Raw genomic sequence first — 16,259 nt, 5'->3', positions numbered from 1 at the left:
TGGCAAGGCTGTTCGAGGTCGCGGGTTCGATCGTGGCAAGCGAAGATTTCTCTTAGGGTTTACGGAGATTCATTCAAAATGAAGATCCAACGGCGGCATTTGATCCGAGGTATCGTGTATCGTGGCAGCTATGGCTGCCTCGAGCCATTTGGGCGCTTCCAGGATTCACAGAGGAATTCGGCTGCCTGTCAAGGATGCGAGCTCCCTTCTCGGGAGAGCTTTCTTCCCGGTAAGAGATTTTCCATCTGGGTTTGAGATGAATGCGTTATATCTTGCTTGGATCAGTGCCACCATCAAAGAATCATACGATCCAGACACGAGTTTCGAGTGTTTTGCAAGAAAGTCGAGAGCGAAGCTGAAATCGTCGAGACCAAATTCGTCGGCAAACCCGAGCTGCTCGAAAATGGGAGAAAAATCCCGACCAGTTTTGAGGAGATGGACTGCGTTGGAACAGGCACAGATGTGGAGTGTGTCTACAGGGACTTGGAGAGCGACTTTAGATTCGGCGGCACTGTCTCGTCCAGAGCGATCGATTCATCGGACCCAGCGAGCAGCAGCAAAGATTTCAGCAGCGCCGAGAAGAGAACGGATCAAACCGGGAGCTCGGGAGCTTTAAACACAGTGCTGCTAGACAATCTCCTCCTGATATCGCCGTTCTTTTTCTGGGGCACGGCTATGGTGGCCATGAAAGGAGTTCTTCCAAAGGCCGGACCTTACTTCGTTGCATCGACGCGGCTTGTCCCGGCTGGATTGCTGCTAGTCGGATTTGCGAGCTTGCGAGGCCGGAAGCAGCCGTCGGGGCTGTATGCATGGCTTAGCATTCTCGTCTTCAGCATCGTCGATGCGTCGTGCTTCCAGGTTTGCGGAGTTTTCTCCTCGATTTGTTTCATTCACTTCGAACACTGTCCAGGGATTCCTAGCAGCAGGACTTGGGAAAACAAGCGCTGGACTTGGAAGTGTTAAGTTCTTGCGATCATAGAATCAAAAACTGGATTTTTACGTTCTTTTCTCACTTAGAATTCATGCAGGTTATCATAGATTCGCAGCCTTTGACAGTAGCCATTCTCGCGTCGATCCTGTTCAACGAAACGATCAAGCCTCTTGGAGCTTTGGGACTTCTTCTAGGTGTAGCGGGGCTTTTGCTGCTGGAGGTGATCACAAGCTTCATAGTTCTTGCATCGTCTCACTGGAATTTGCCACAGGTTCCAGCTGAATCCTTGGGAGCACTGCTTTCCTCCGGTGGTGGCATAGAATTCTCCTCCAGTTTTTGGAGCAGCGGAGAGTGGTACATGCTCCTCGCTGCTCAAAGCATGGCCCTTGGCACGCTCTTGGTTCGCTGGGTGTGCAAGTTCTCGGATCCGATCATGGCAACTGGCTGGGTACGCAAACCATGAAACTTTCAAGCTCGAAAAACTCTGTTTTGTTTTTTCTCGCAGCATATGATAATTGGTGGCTTGCCATTGTTGCTCCTCGCAGCGTCTAACAACGAGCCCGCCTTGAATGGTCACTTGGAAGATCTCATGGTTAGTGACTGGGCTTCTCTAGCTTACACCTCGATCTTTGGGAGTGCTATAAGCTATGGTGTGTTCTTCTACAACGCCACCAAAGGTGAGAGAAAAGGAAGGATTTTCTTCGACTCTAGCGCGATTGAAAGTTTTGAGTTTGTGAGTTCTGCAGGGAGCCTCACGAAGCTGAGTTCTTTGACATTTCTCACACCAATGTTTGCAGCTTTTTTTGGGTAAGCGTGGAGCATTTTTTCCATGATTTAAAAGCTTCTTGTTTGTAGATATCTTGTTTTGGATGAAAGCCTCAATGGCGCTCAAATTTTGGGAGCTACGATCACACTCGCTGGTATTTATCTTGTAAATGCAAGGCCCCCTGAGTCGAAAATTAAACAATAGCAAAATTCTTGATTAAAGCCTTAATCCAACAGAGTATATATCTGTGGTTTCAGCCCTAAAATATCCTTAAAATATGAAGGGTTTTGGGGCGATGAAGGACAACTCCTTCAGGAAATTTTAGAGATGGTTCCCATGGAAGATTTGGGCAGTGTAAGGTTAGTTTCAAAGGAATGGGCAGCATGTGTGCATAGCATTCTACGCTCAGGCTTTTGGCAAGTCGAAAGGTGTATAATTTTCAGTGAGGGAAGTTCCTTGGAGAAGCCCCGGCTCAAGGAGTTGAAGCAGCTCTTCTATGTTCTCCCAAGAAGTCATGATCGGGAAGTGTTACTGAAGGCGATGCCGCTGGACTTTGTGGTGGAATTTGCGTCCACGCAGAGTGTTGAGGAGGGATTTGATCCTCTTGCTTATGAAGGCAATATGGCCTACGATCACAAGAGCAACCTCGCTTACTTCCTGTTTGTGAGTACGCACAGGTTCAGGACGCTATGGACGGTGCTTGTGTGCGATCTCTTCAACAGACAGGTGAAGGCTTTGCCTAGCTTTCAATCCTTGGGACATGATCCCAAGGGTGGAATGGCCATAGTGATTGACAAGAGTGACGCGAGACGATACAAGCTTGTTGTGCCCATGATGTCGTCTGTGTTGCATGGATTCGAATCCCACTTCTTGTCGGTCTTCGACTCGAGCATCAATGGGTGGGAGGAAGTCGATCGCATGGCACAGGATTTCGTTAACAGCCCAGTTTCTCACGGGGGTGAATGGTACGGGTTGAGACGTAAGCGGGTGGTCAAGTACGATGGGCTAGAAGGTGAGAAGTACAAGATCATTGTGGAGCTTGGCGCTGCTGTTACTGGGGAGTCTAGACCACCGTCAGAGATGAGGCTTGAGAAGTGGCAGGATGGGTTCTTAGTTGCTCGCTATGATCCCACGAGCGGGCTCCTCCGGCTTTTGGAAGTGGTGGAGAGTAGTTTCAAGGAGCTTGCGTGCTTGAGAATCGATGATCCACATGAGGATCCACCGTCGACAGATCTGGAATTTAGCATGAAAACTATGAATGACAAGGTTTATATCGCATTGCTCACAACAGAGTGGTATAAACTCATGGAATGGAGTAATGGGGAGTGGAAGCAGCTCTTGGTCGAGGAAGCTGAAGGAAGATATGCTGTCCATTGTTTAAACAAAGGTTTTAAAAAAAAAGTAGTTTTCTTTTCGAGACCTGGCCCTCTATGCGATCTCTTGCGTCCATAGGAAGAAAAAAGAGAGAACTCATTGCATTTCGATGCCTCATGTTATAATGCACGCCATGTAAAACTATAGTCTTATGATAACTCCTAGAATTAGTTTTGACAGGTTGTTTCATTCTACTTGGGAAAAGGACTTGGAAGTGTAGGTTTTTGAGATCATAAGATCAAAAGCTGGATTTCTACTTCCTAGAAAATTCATGCAGACTATCATAGATTCGCAGCCTTTGACAGTAGCCATTCTCGCGTCGATCCTCTTCAACGCAACGATCAGGCCTCTAGGAGTTTTGGGATTTCTTCTAGGCAAAGCGGGGCTTCACCTGTGGCAAATTCCAGTGAGACGATGCAAGAACTATGAAGCTTTTGATCACCTCCAGCAGCATCCAGCTGAATCCTTGGGAGTCCACTGCTCCAAAAACTGGAGGAGAATTCTATGTCATCACCGGAGGAAAGCAATGGAGCGGTACATCCTCCTTGCTGCTCAAAGCATGGCCCTTGGCACGCTCTTGGTTCGCTGGGTGTGCAAGTTCTCGGATCCGATCATGGCAACTGGCTGCGTACGCAAACCATGGAACTTTCAAGCTCGAAAAACTCTGTTTTGTTTTTTCTTGCAGCATATGATAATTGGTGGCTTGCCATTGTTACTCCTCGCAGCGTCTAACAGCGAGCCCGCCTTGAATGGTCACTTGGAAGATCTCATGGTTAGTGACTGGGCTTCTCTAGCTTACACCTCGATCTTTGGGAGTGCTATAAGCTATGGTGTGTTCTTCTACAACGCCACCAAAGGTGAGAGAAAAGGAAGGATTTTCTTCGACTCTAGCGCGATTGAAAGTTTCGAGTTTGTGAGTTCTGCAGGGAGCCTCAGTTCTTTGACATTTCTCACACCAATGTTTGCGGCTTTTTTTGGGTAAGCGTGGAGCATTTCTTCCATGATTTAAAAGCTTCTTGTTTGTAGATATCTTGTTTTGGATGAAAGCCTCAATGGCGCTCAAATTTTGGGAGCTACGATCACACTTGCTGGAATTTATCTTGTAAATGCAAGGCCCCTGAGTCGAAAATTAAACAATAGCAAAATTCTCGATTAAAGCCTCAAAAGTAGCTCCTATTAATATGGTTTCAGCCCTAAAATATTCTAGGGTTTTTGGGGCGATGACGGCGGTGTTTAGGCAACTCCTTCGGGAAATTCTAGAGATGGTTTCCATGGAGGATTTGGGCAATGTGAGCTTAGTTTCCAAGGAATGGGCAGCATGTGTGCATAGTATATTATGCTCAGGGTTTTGGCAAATCCAAAGGTGTACAAGTTTCAATGAAGGAAGTTCCTTGGAGGAAGAGCCCGAGGGCAAAGAATTGATCCAGCTCTTCTTTGTTCTTCCAAGAAGTTGTGATGGGCAAGTGTTACTGAAGGCAATGCCATTGGACTTTGTGATGGAATTTGCATCCACGCAGACAGTCAAGGAGGGTTTTAGTTCTCTTCAGTATCAAAACGCAATGGCCTACGATTGCGAGAGCAACCTCGCTTACTTCCTGTTTGGGAGTACAAGGGGGTTATCGGGGATATGGACGGTGCTTGTGTGCGATCTCTTCAGCAGACGGGTGAAGGCTTTGCCTAGCTTTGAATCCTTACAACATTCTCCCAATGGTGGAATGGCCATAGCGATTGACAAGAGTGACCCGAGACGATTCAAGCTTGTTGTGCCCATGATGTCGGCTGCCTTGTTTGGAATCGAACTCCACTTCTTGTCGGTCTTCGACTCGAGCATCAATGGGTGGGAGGCCCAGTTTCTCACGGGGGTGAATGGTACGGACGGGTTGAGAGCTAACCGGGTGGTCAAGTACGATGAGCTAGAAGATGAGTACAAGACCATTGTGGAGCTTGGCGCTGCTGTTACTGGGGAGTCTAGACCAATGTCAGAGATGAGGCTTGAGAAGTGGCAGGGTGGGTTCTTAGTTGCTCGCTATGATCCCACGCTCGGGCTCTTCCGGCTTTTGGAAGTGGTGGAGAGTAGTCTCAGGGAGCTTGCGTGCTTGAGAATCGATGATCCACAGGAGGATCCACCTACAGCATGGGTGGGAGATCCGACATATGTTCCAGTAGTGAACTTTAGCATGAAGGCTGTGAATGACAAGGTTTACATCGCGTTGCTCAAGCCAACAAAGTGGTATAAACTCATGGAATGGAGTAATAGGGGGTGGAAGCAGCTCTTGGTCGAGGAAGATCGAGAAAGATATGGTGTCCAGCTTGTTTAAACAAAGGTTTCTCAAGCTCTAAAGTCTTTATCACTGTAAGCAGCCATTTGATTACTATTGGGTTTGAGCATTCGAATGCGTTGTATCTTCCTTTGCCATTATCAAAGAACCATTCGATCCAGGCACGAGTTTTTGCAAGAAAGTCGAGAGCGAGGGTGAATTCGTCGAGAACAAATCCGTCAGTAAATCCTCCAGACCCCAAATGGATGAAGGTTCCCGGCCAGTTTTGAGGAGATGGACTGCGTTGGAACAGGCACAGATGTGGAGTGTGTCTACACGGACTTGGAGAGCGACTTTAGATTCAGCGGCACTGTCTCGTCCAGAATTCATAGCAAGCAGCGGCAAAGCTTTCAGCAGCGCCGAGAAGAGAATGGATCAAACCGGGAGCTCGGGAGCTTTAGACACAGCGCTGCTAGACAATCTCCTCCTGATATCTCCGTTCTTTTTCTGGGGCACGGCTATGGTGGCCATGAAAGGAGTTCTTCCAAAGGCGGGACCTTACTTCGTTGCATCGACGCGGCTTGTCCCGGCGGGATTGCTGCTAGTCGGATTTGCGAGCTTGCGAGGCCGGAAGCAGCCGTCGGGGCTGTATCATGGCTTAACATTCTCATCTTCAGCATCGTCGATGCGTCGTGCTTCCAGGTTTGCGGAGTTTTCTCCTCGATTTGTTTCATTCACTTCGAACACTGTCCAGGGATTCCTAGCAGCAGGACTTGGGAAAACAAGCGCTGGACTTGGAAGTGTAAGTTCTTGCGATCATAGAATCAAAAACTGGATTTTTACGTTCTTTTCTCACTTAGAATTCATGCAGGTTATCATAGATTCGCAGCCTTTGACAGTAGCCATTCTCGCGTCGATCCTGTTCAACGAAACGATCAAGCCTCTGGGAGTTTTGGGACTTCTTCTAGGCGTAGCGGGACTTTTGCTGCTGGAGGTGATCACAAGCTTCATAGTTCTTGCATCGTCTCACTGGAATTTGCCACAGGTTCCAGCTGAATCCTTGGGAGCACTGCTTTCCTCCGGTGGTGGCATAGAATTCTCCTCCAGTTTTTGGAGCAGCGGAGAGTGGTACATGCTCCTCGCTGCTCAAAGCATGGCCCTTGGCACGCTCTTGGTTCGCTGGGTGTGCAAGTTCTCGGATCCGATCATGGCAACTGGCTGGGTACGCAAACCATGAAACTTTCAAGCTCGAAAAACTCTGTTTTGTTTTTTCTCGCAGCATATGATAATTGGTGGCTTGCCATTGTTACTCCTCGCAGCGTCTAACAACGAGCCCGCCTTGAATGGTCACTTGGAAGATCTCATGGTTAGTGACTGGGCTTCTCTAGCTTACACCTCGGTCTTTAGTGCCATAAGCTATGGTGTGTTCTTCTACAACGCCACCAAAGGTGAGAGAAAAGGAAGGATTTTCTTCGACTCTAGCACGATTGAAAGTTTTGAGTGTGTGAGTTCTGCAGGGAGCCTCACGAAGCTGAGTTCTTTGACATTTCTCACGCCAATGTTTGCGGCTTTTTTTAAGTAAGCGTGGAGCATTTCTTCCATGATTTAAAAGCTTCTTGTTTGTAGATATCTTGTTTTGGATGAAAGCCTCAATGGCGCTCAAATTTTGGGAGCTACGATCACACTTTTATCTTGTAAGTGGGTCGAAAATTAAACAATAGCAAAACTCTTGATTAAAACCTTAAAAGTAGCTCCTATTAATAATATAGGTTTGGAGATCTTGGTTTCAGCCCTAAAATATCCAAAGTGTAAGGCAAAATTTCCAAATTTTAGGGCAAAAACAGGGCTTTTGGGGCGATGAAGGCGGTGTTTAGGCAACTCCTTCGGGAAATTCTAGAGATGGTTCCCATGGAGGATTTGGGCAATGCTAGGTTAGTTTCCAAGGAATGGGCAGCATGCGTGCATAGCATACTACGCTCAGGGTTTTGGCAAGTCCAAGGGTGTACAATTTTCAATGAAGGAAGTTCCTCGGAAAGTTCAGAGTCCGAGTTGGAAGAGCCCGAGGGCAAGGAATTGATCCAGCTCTTCTTTGTTCTCCCAAGAAGTCGTGATGGGGAAGTGTTACTGAAGGCGACGCCATTGGACTTTGTGATGGAATTTGCGTCCGCGCAGACTGTCAAGGATGGTTTTAGTTCTCTTCAGTATCAAAACGAAATGGCCTACGATCGCGAGAGCAACCTCGCTTACTTCCTGTTTGGGAGTACGAGGAGGTTATCGGGGATATGGACGGTGCTTGTGTGCGATCTCTTCAGCAGACGGGTGAAGGCTTTGCCTAGCTTTGAATCCTTACAACATGCTCCCAATGGTGGAATGGCCATAGCGATTGACAAGAGTGACCCGAGACGATTCAAGCTTGCTGTGCCCATGATGTCGACTGCGTTGCTTGGAATCGAGCTCCACTTCTTGTCGGTCTTCGACTCGAGCATCAATGGGTGGGAGGAAGTCGATTGCATGGCACAGGAGTTCGTCAACAGCCCAGTTTCTCACGGGGGTGAATGGTACGGGTTGAGAGCTAACCGGGTGGTCAAGTACGATGAGCTAGAAGATGAGTACAAGACCATTGTGGAGCTTGGCGCTGCTGTTACTGGGGAGTCTAGACCAACGTCAGAGATGAGGCTTGAGAAGTGGCAGGATGGGTTCTTAGTTGCTCGCTATGATCCCACGCGCGGGCTCCTCCGGCTTTTGGAAGTGGTGGAGAGTAGTCTCAAGGAGCTTGCGTGCTTGAGAATCGATGATCCACAGGAGGATCCACCTACAGCATGGGTGGGAGATCCGACATATGTTCCAGTAGTGATCTTTAGCATGAAGGCTGTGAATGACAAGGTTTACATCGCGTTGCTCAAGCCAACAAAGTGGTATAAACTCATGGAATGGAGTAATAGGGGGTGGAAGCAGCTCTTGGTCGAGGAAGATCGAGAAAGATATGGTGTCCAGCTTGTTTAAACAAAGGTTTCTCAAGCTCTAAAGTCTTTATCTCTGTAAGCAGCCATTTGATTACTATTGGGTTTGAGCATTCGAATGCGTTGTATCTTCCTTTGCCATTATCAAAGAACCATTCGATCCAGGCACGAGTTTTTGCAGGAAAGTCGAGAGCGAGGATGAATTCGTCGAGCACAAATCCGTCAGTAAATCCTCCAGACCCCAAATGGATGAAGGTTCCCGGCCAGTTTTGAGATGGACTGCGTTGGAACAGGCACAGATGTGGAGTGTGTCTACACGACTCTAGATTCGGCACTGTCGATGGATTCGTCGGACCCGGCAAGCATTGGGATTTAGCATAAGGCTAGGAGTGACAAGGTTTAAATCGTGTTGCTCATGCCGCCAAACTTGCGAGCGAAGATTTCAGACCCAGAGGGTATGAGATCTTCGCAGATCACATCAAAGCTGGAAGAATCAAGCGATTGATCACAAGCAACAAAAACTTCCATATGAGATTAAGAAAGCCATTCCAAACAAAAGATAACTCTCTCTTCGTTAGCCGGAAAGGAAGAGGAGCAAATTTTCGTGCTGACCGATTTATCGGGGCGGTGGTGGACGCGGAGCTCCAGGACCGCCAGGACCTCCAGCAGCACCAGGGCCACCAGGTCGAGGAACAAAGTCCTCCTACAAACACCACGAGAGAACGCTCGTAAGAAATTCCCAAATCTATGGCTTTCAAACCTTGCGCCTCTGGAAGGGTCGCACTGGCGGGTTTCGGTCCCTTCTCTTCTCTCTCGATCGGACGCGCACGACGTGAGAGTGGATCGCGCAGGAGACGCAGTACTGCATTTTCCCGTAGAGCTTGGGGAGCGTGTAAGCTGCAAGAACCAAGACATTGGTCATCAAACAAGCCTCCAGAGAAAAAAATTGAGCTGCTTACATTCGTAGACGCAAGCGTCTTGCACATCGCGCACCGCTGCCTGCTCCACGATGTTCCTGACAAGGAAGCGCTTCACGGCCTTGTCCTGGAGGCGAAATCTCAGCTCCGCCGGCAAAGAGAGATCTAGATGTCATACCTTGGGGACGCAGCGCCCACAATTGGAGCACCGGATTGGATCGACATGGCCGCGGCCGTGCTTGTTGCGGCCGCCATTCCGCCGCTTGACAGTCATGATGCAAGGCGCTGGCGCTAGCTCTTTGATGCGGCGGCTAGGGCTTCCCCAAAAGCTCTAGGGCTCTTCGCAAGAGTATATTCTTGGCATTTAGGGTTCTTCATTTTTAGTCCGTTTCCTTTGGACCTAGAAATGGTGCGATTTTCCACACAGACAATTGCCTCGAAGCGCTTGCGGATCTCGACGCCCGACGGGGAGACGTCTGCTATGGCAATGGCGATGCCGATGATGTCCATTCCCTCGGCGCCTGTGGCGCCGGCTGCCTCTGCGAGCACGGCGATGGCGGACGGTGCTGTTCTTGCGACGCTGGATGTGGATACGCTCGATTGCAGCGTGTGTATGGAATCCCTGACCCCGCCGATCTTCCAGGTACCGATATTCGATCGATTTCCATGTTCTTGGCATTGATTCTCGGTGAAATATCCCTCTCGCAGTGCTCGAACGGCCACATCGCCTGCCAGAGCTGCCGCTCCAAGATCAGCGACGTGTGCCCGACGTGCTCCAAGCCGCTGGGATCGATCCGCTGCCTGGCCATCGAGAAGCTCATCGAGACGCTGAGCGTGAGCTGCAAGTTCGCGGACCACGGCTGCGGCGCCATGCCCAAGTTCGTCCACAAGGCGATCCACGAGAGGAGCTGCGAATTCCGGCCGTGCGCCTGCCCGATCAAGCCCTGCAACGTCTCGGCTCCAACCAGAGATCTCCTGGCGCACATCGTCGAGGCCCATCAGGTGGCGCGCTACGATTTCTCGTGGGAAGCTCGGTGCACGCTCTTCCTCGCGGGGCCAGAGGCGGCGTTCTTCCTGCTTAAGGTTGAAGGGCTGTGCTTCTTACTCCACCAGGACAAGCATTCTCTCGGGAGCTCGCTCTACGTGACTTACTTTGGAGCCGCGGCACCGGACGAGTATCTCTACCAGGTGGAGCTCAAGAATGGGAAGAAGAGGCTGCTGTTCGAGAGCGTGGCACAGACTTTCTCGCAGAGCAGGCAGCCCATGGATTTCCTGGTGGTTCCGGCACATATGTTCCCAAGCAAGGGGCCTTTGCAGCTGGAAGTTTCTCTCCAGAGGGTCGGGAGCTCCTCGGCCAAGAAGAGGATCAGCTTCCAGGACGCGATGTTCTAAGACCAGATCGAGCCGACGAAGAACAGGGACGCGATGTTCTAGAGTTGCAAGTAGATCAGATCAAGCCGACGAGGAGGACGCGATGTTTTAGAGTTGGAAGTAGATCAGATCAAGCCGACGAAGAACGCTTTTGGTGGTGCTGCTGCTCGCTCGAGATCTCGGCGGCGCTCGACGATGGCTGTGGAGTTTCTTTCAGTGCGAGGATGGGTTTTTGGATTGCTGCTCGGATGGAAAACCAAGTTAGCTGTGGGTGTCAACCTTGGTGCCTCTTGCCCGTGGCAATGACGAGGATGGCAAGCAAGAGGAAGATGATCAGACCTGCCATAATGTACTTGTTCCTGGTGATCCTCCGGCTGATGTTGTGGATGATGACTTTGCCCCGGGCGATGTTGTCGTCCACTCCATGCAACTGGATCATCCAAGAACAGACACGATTTCGATCTAAGTTGTGATCAAGCGCAAAACTTACGGTGTTCTTCGAGTGCTGGAGAACTTCCCGCTGCCGGTGGAGGTCCTGGAGGATCGAGACGCCGAGTTCTTCGGTCTCCACCAGCACCTTCTTGCCTTCTCGTATCCTGTCGCCGGTTTGATACATCCTATCGGTGGCGGCGGCTAGTTGGACCCGTTGTTCTTGCGAGGTCTGGAGCAAATCTGCTGGGACTTAGTCGAAGAGCTTCGCCCAAGACGAAGGGTCGAGAAGAAGAAGGAAGGATTTACCGTGAATTGGCCGCCTTCCAGGAGCTGCTCTCGCGCTCCAGCGCCCATGGACATCATCTTAACTTCGCGCTTGAGATTTGTGAGCTCCGCCTTGTAGTTCTTGAGCTTTCCCAGGAATGCCGTCTTCTGCGGCGGCTGGAGCCCCCGCGCCTCGAGATCCATCCTCCTGATCTGAAAATCCATCGATGAGAATCTAGCTTTCTTGGCGAGAGAACTTCAGTTACCAGGGAATCCCCTTCGTCGAGCGCCGTTTTCAATTCAGGAACTTTGGGTCTCCTCTGATCTGCTGGAATTTGCCGCTTAGATCAATCGATCGATCGAAGGAAGGGATTGATTACCCTCATTGAGAGCTCCAGCGGCGACGCAGCCTTGCTTTAGACCGGAGACAAGCTCCTGGTACTGCCGCTCATAGGTCTGGAACATCTCACTCATCGTGCCGGATTCCAATTGCCCCCACAATCCTCTTCGCTAGAATTCTAGAAATGGATCTACTCACAAGCCGGAATCGATCAAAATCTCCTCTCTTCGCCGCAAGGCATGAATGATCCTCCCTACGATCCTCTTCCTCTCTCTGATTCCATGCCGATAAGCCATCGCTTCCAACGATCTAGCTCCCCTGGCGCCCAACCCTAGCCCTGGCCAAATAGGGTTTTGTTCTTTTTCATATTTTGGCGCTAAGAAAAAGCATATACCCTTTCATTTTGAGGAATCTGCCTAGGGTTTATCCTCGATGGAGGAGCTCGTTGTCGCGGCGATCACGCTCTGTGTGGCGCTGTCTCTCTCGATCGATCACATCCTCGAATTCTCTGCGATCGTCGCGCTCGCGGCATGGGCCTGGTTTGTGGAATCGCGTCAGAAAGGGAAAAATCCCTACTCCAGCTTCAGGTATGGAATTTTAGCCCGATCCATTGTGAAAATCCTGCTCTGTGAAGACCAGGTGTTTCGACAGGGATTTTTCTGGGATCGATTACTTGGCCGCTGGTACTCGCGTCTCGGTTTAATTCTTCTCTGGATCCAGCCTCGACAAGCAAATTCTCGTTCTGGAGCGCTACGCTATGCAGCCTAAGGCTTCTAAATTTCTTCTCCATCGACACTTCGTCGGTCACACTTCTCGGGCAGTCGTCCCTATTTGATTATTTCAAAGGAGGGATCGCGTTGTTTGCTTTGAGCATTGGTTTTGCAAATGCAACTGGTAAGTAAGCACACGATCGTGATATCGTGATTCTTTTTTTTGACTCTGGCAGGATTTAAGGATTTGATTCCAATTGCTGTCTTGGCAATCCAGTCTTGTGGATCGGCGAGTTTCTTGCGAGCTATACTTCAAAATTTCCCGGGATGTGGAACGCCAGGTAGTAGAAGTTTCTCTCTACGTTTTTATAGCTCGATTCTTATATCTCAACTCTATCCAGGGGAATTGATACTTGTGGCCAGTGGATTAGCACTCTATGGAGGAAATCTGTTGCTCACAATTCTTGGAAATCCAATTCATCCTCTCGACTGTATGCTCCAGGTTTGTTCATTCGTTTGATAACTCAGAGAAATACAATTCATCCATATAGGTTGGAGTTTTCGGACTGAGCCTCATGCCACCAGCTTACAAATGTTTCCTGTGGTTGACAAGGGACTCCAAAACTGTCTCTTTCGCCGCAGCTTTTCTTTCCATAATGCTGACAATAGCTCCTGCGTGGTTTCGCTTAGTGGCAGGAGTTCATCGACACCCAGTTCTATGGTACACCGCTTTTTCTTCTTTTTCTTGTTCGATTTAATTCTTTTGATAGGGTGGTCAACTTTATGCTGGAAAAGCCACTGCTACGTTTTGGACTCTGCTTGTACTGGCTCGCAGCACTGTGCTTACTGCCATATCTCTACAACATTGCTAAACACAATGGTGCTCCACAAATACTCGTCCGCAAGGGCTATCATATTTTAGCAGTGATGATGTTCGTCCCAGCGGTTTTGATCGAGGTACGTAAAAATTTATGTGTATTGATGCTCATCTTCTTGCTCTTTCTATTTGTCAGAAAGAGTTTTTACATCTGGCTTTCACTGTGGCTCTTGTTATCTTCGGCCTTGTGGAAATGCTGAGGGTAAGGTTAAAACAGTTTTCTTGTCTGTTAACACTCCCTCATCCCTAGATATGGCAAATTCCACACATCGGGCCAAGGATCACAGAATTCATGGCTGTTTTTGCTGATCATCGGGACTCAGATAAGCTTATTGTCAGGTATGGACAGATGATTCCTTGAGACCAAAACTAACTTCCTTGTCTCGTCTTGATAGCCATTTTTCTTTGCTTCTTGGATGCGCAGTACCAGTCTGGTTTCATCACGGCTGGAGACTGCGACCGTTAGCAACTCTCGCAGGAATTTTGAGCATCGGAATTGGCGACACAATGGTATGGAAATGAGATTTATAAACGTTTTTACGAGTCGCTTCTTCTTTCTACCAGGCATCATACGTTGGATACAACTATGGATCATGGAGAATCAGCAGTACCAGCAGTGAGTAGCAATTTTCTATCTTGTGACGGTTTATAAGCTTGGTTCGTGTCCTTCAGAGAAAACAATGGAAGGCACCATAGCTGGAATCGTGTCCTTGGGTTTCTCGTGCGCTCTCATTCAAAGACTAGTATCTCCTATATGCTTTCAGGTAATTGCACAATTTGTTTTTCTACTTCTTTCCTTTAATTGTTTTATTTTTCTTTCTTTTAGACTTACCAATTAGCGATTCCTGCGGTGCTTGCTGGATTGCTAGAGGCTTACACGTCCCAAATGGACAATATGTTTGTTCCTCTAGTTTTCTATGCGAGCTTTCTCGCAATGTGAAAGCGAGGACGAAGAGAAAATTTTGCGGTTTCTTAATTTCAAATTCAAAATTGATGTCATTTGGGCGGGAAAAGAGGGTTCCACGTTGGCTATGCCGGCTGACAGTTCACGGTTGTCGGCTGAAATGGGCGGTTACACCCGGACGCAGCATAAAAAGCGCGCGCTTTTAATCTAGTTTCAAGCCATAGCTTTCTTCTTCTTCTTTCGTGTAGATTCCATTCGTGTGGAGCATTACAGCTTAAATCGTGGGCTGCCAGAGAAAACATCACCATGAGAGAGTGCATTTCCATCCACATTGGGCAAGCTGGAATCCAGATTGGAAACGCTTGCTGGGAACTTTTTTGCCTAGAGCATGGCATCCAGGTTCCATTTTCATCCTCTTTCTCGAGAACTTCTTTCAAATTGCTTGGTTTCTCTTTTGATCTAGCTTTAGATGAGACTAACTTGTCTCTTTTCTGGATTTTTGCAGCCCGATGGACAAATGCCGAGTGATAAAACTGTCGGAGGTGGAGACGATGCCTTCAACACCTTTTTCAGCGAAACCGGAGCTGGAAAGCACGTCCCTCGCAGTGTTTTCCTGGACCTCGAGCCGACTGTGGTGGACGAAGTTAGAACCGGAACTTACAGGCAGCTTTTCCACCCCGAGCAGCTTATCAGTGGCAAGGAAGACGCAGCAAACAACTTCGCCAGGGGTCACTACACGAGTAAGATCACGAAAAATCTCTCGAAATCATTCCAAACTGGCGAGATTAATGACTTTTTTTTCGCAGTTGGGAAAGAGATCGTTGATCTTTGCCTCGACCGGATACGGAAGCTCGCTGATAACTGCACAGGCCTTCAAGGATTCATGGTTTTCAACGCTGTTGGTGGTGGAACCGGCTCGGGGCTGGGCTCCCTATTGCTCGAGAGGCTCTCGGTGGATTACGGGAAGAAGTCCAAGCTTGCGTTTACAGTGTATCCTTCTCCGCAAGTCTCCACGGCCGTGGTGGAGCCATACAACAGCGTTTTGTCAACTCACTCGCTGCTAGAACACACCGACGTTGCTGTCATGCTCGACAACGAAGCCATCTACGATATCTGCAGGCGATCACTCGACATCGAGCGTCCCACGTACACGAACTTGAACAGGCTCGTCTCGCAAGTAAGAATCGTTACTCTTTTCTCAAGCCGGTTTCTTTCGATGTTTTTGCATGGTTCCAGTTTTTTTCTTGGCTATTTGCTTTCTTGCGAAGTTCCATTCTTGTGGACCATGGTCTAAAGATTTGCATTTTTTGTTGCCGTCGATAGCTTCCTCTTTGTGATTTGAGTTTTTCTTCTCTTGCTTAGCAAAAAATCCAACTAGGATGTTCTTCTGGTTGCTAGTTTGCTTGATACTCTGTTGATCATCTTCATTGTAGACGACTTACAAAGTTTTCGACAGGTGATCTCATCCCTCACAGCTTCCCTCCGCTTCGACGGGGCTCTCAACGTCGATCTCACCGAGTTCCAGACCAACTTAGTTCCGTATCCTCGCATCCACTTCATGCTCTCCTCCTACGCGCCAGTCATCTCCGCCGAGAAAGCTTACCACGAGCAGCTCTCCGTGTCCGAGATCACAAATACAACCTTCGAGCCGGCTTCCATGATGGCAAAGTGCGATCCCCGCCACGGCAAATACATGGCCTGCTGCCTCATGTACCGCGGCGACGTGGTCCCAAAGGATGTAAACTCGGCGGTGGGAACGATCAAGACCAAGCGGACGATCCAGTTCGTGGACTGGTGCCCGACGGGATTCAAGTGTGGCATCAACTATCAGCCCCCGACGGTGGTTCCCGGAGGAGATCTGGCCAAGGTCCAGCGAGCGGTGTGCATGATCTCAAACTCGACGAGCGTGGCGGAGGTGTTCTCGCGGCTGGATCACAAATTCGACCTCATGTACGCAAAGAGGGCGTTCGTTCACTGGTATGTCGGCGAGGGGATGGAGGAGGGAGAATTCTCTGAGGCTCGCGAGGATCTGGCGGCGCTAGAGAAGGATTACGAGGAAGTTGGAGCCGATTCCACTGAGGGAGAGGGCGAAGACGAAGGCGAAGAGTATTAGTGTCTTTCCCGCCGGGTGCTTAATAGGGGTTGTTAGTCAATA

General features: G+C 49.2%; 7 protein-coding genes and 1 pseudogene across 8 annotated transcripts; 5 read left to right on the top strand and 3 right to left on the bottom strand.

The window, feature by feature from the left end:
* Positions 1 to 85: 85 nt before the first annotated feature.
* Positions 86 to 1,925, top strand: LOC9658489 (WAT1-related protein At3g02690, chloroplastic). 2 transcript variants are annotated; one of them, XM_002965079.2, is made up of 8 exons: positions 86 to 229; positions 286 to 858; positions 911 to 958; positions 1,029 to 1,151; positions 1,203 to 1,379; positions 1,437 to 1,608; positions 1,678 to 1,738; positions 1,787 to 1,925. In XM_002965079.2, exons 1-8 carry the CDS (start codon positions 131 to 133, stop codon positions 1,899 to 1,901), a joined length of 1,368 nt encoding a protein of 455 aa, XP_002965125.1. In that variant the 5' UTR covers positions 86 to 130; the 3' UTR covers positions 1,902 to 1,925. The 2 variants fall into 2 exon arrangements, with proteins under 2 accessions (XP_002965125.1, XP_024525680.1); XM_024669912.1 differs by having other exon boundaries at positions 1,029 to 1,379.
* A 2,716-nt stretch (positions 1,926 to 4,641) lies between these two features.
* On the top strand, positions 4,642 to 6,940 carry LOC112344684 (annotated as a pseudogene).
* A 1,859-nt stretch (positions 6,941 to 8,799) lies between these two features.
* Positions 8,800 to 9,555, bottom strand: LOC9659916 (40S ribosomal protein S26). The gene is made up of 4 exons (XM_024669424.1): positions 9,385 to 9,555; positions 9,249 to 9,333; positions 9,050 to 9,186; positions 8,800 to 8,992 (listed from the first exon to the last, which is right to left on the bottom strand). Exons 1-4 carry the CDS (start codon positions 9,478 to 9,480, stop codon positions 8,906 to 8,908), a joined length of 405 nt encoding a protein of 134 aa, XP_024525192.1. The 5' UTR covers positions 9,481 to 9,555; the 3' UTR covers positions 8,800 to 8,905.
* A 73-nt stretch (positions 9,556 to 9,628) lies between these two features.
* On the top strand, positions 9,629 to 10,842 carry LOC9658488 (E3 ubiquitin-protein ligase SINA-like 10). Its single transcript, XM_002965078.2, has 2 exons — positions 9,629 to 9,849; positions 9,915 to 10,842. Exons 1-2 carry the CDS (start codon positions 9,688 to 9,690, stop codon positions 10,596 to 10,598), a joined length of 846 nt encoding a protein of 281 aa, XP_002965124.2. The 5' UTR covers positions 9,629 to 9,687; the 3' UTR covers positions 10,599 to 10,842.
* Positions 10,830 to 11,363, bottom strand: LOC112344621 (vesicle transport v-SNARE 12-like). The gene is made up of 3 exons (XM_024669701.1): positions 11,360 to 11,363; positions 11,068 to 11,258; positions 10,830 to 11,007 (listed from the first exon to the last, which is right to left on the bottom strand). The coding sequence occupies exons 1-3, from the start codon at positions 11,361 to 11,363 to the stop codon at positions 10,852 to 10,854; spliced, it is 351 nt and encodes a 116-aa protein (XP_024525469.1). The 3' UTR covers positions 10,830 to 10,851.
* On the bottom strand, positions 11,252 to 11,874 carry LOC9659915. Its single transcript, XM_024669425.1, has 2 exons — positions 11,654 to 11,874; positions 11,252 to 11,598 (listed from the first exon to the last, which is right to left on the bottom strand). Exons 1-2 carry the CDS (start codon positions 11,745 to 11,747, stop codon positions 11,369 to 11,371), a joined length of 324 nt encoding a protein of 107 aa, XP_024525193.1. The 5' UTR covers positions 11,748 to 11,874; the 3' UTR covers positions 11,252 to 11,368.
* A 161-nt stretch (positions 11,875 to 12,035) lies between these two features.
* LOC112344547 (dolichol kinase EVAN-like) lies at positions 12,036 to 14,199 on the top strand. Its single transcript, XM_024669422.1, has 12 exons — positions 12,036 to 12,200; positions 12,248 to 12,507; positions 12,560 to 12,664; positions 12,725 to 12,825; positions 12,875 to 13,044; positions 13,094 to 13,280; positions 13,337 to 13,402; positions 13,451 to 13,539; positions 13,596 to 13,710; positions 13,765 to 13,816; positions 13,873 to 13,964; positions 14,027 to 14,199. Exons 1-12 carry the CDS (start codon positions 12,046 to 12,048, stop codon positions 14,138 to 14,140), a joined length of 1,506 nt encoding a protein of 501 aa, XP_024525190.1. The 5' UTR covers positions 12,036 to 12,045; the 3' UTR covers positions 14,141 to 14,199.
* A 211-nt stretch (positions 14,200 to 14,410) lies between these two features.
* On the top strand, positions 14,411 to 16,217 carry LOC9659914 (tubulin alpha chain). The gene is made up of 4 exons (XM_002965077.1): positions 14,411 to 14,503; positions 14,610 to 14,844; positions 14,911 to 15,281; positions 15,561 to 16,217. The coding sequence occupies exons 1-4, from the start codon at positions 14,411 to 14,413 to the stop codon at positions 16,215 to 16,217; spliced, it is 1,356 nt and encodes a 451-aa protein (XP_002965123.1).
* Positions 16,218 to 16,259: the final 42 nt, after the last annotated feature.

This window comes from Selaginella moellendorffii, unplaced genomic scaffold (assembly GCF_000143415.4).
Source record: "Selaginella moellendorffii unplaced genomic scaffold, v1.0 SELMOscaffold_5, whole genome shotgun sequence".
NCBI classification, from domain to species: domain Eukaryota; kingdom Viridiplantae; phylum Streptophyta; class Lycopodiopsida; order Selaginellales; family Selaginellaceae; genus Selaginella; species Selaginella moellendorffii.
The sequence above is the reverse complement of the archived record's forward strand: the minus strand, read 5'-3'. Positions and strand labels throughout refer to the sequence as shown.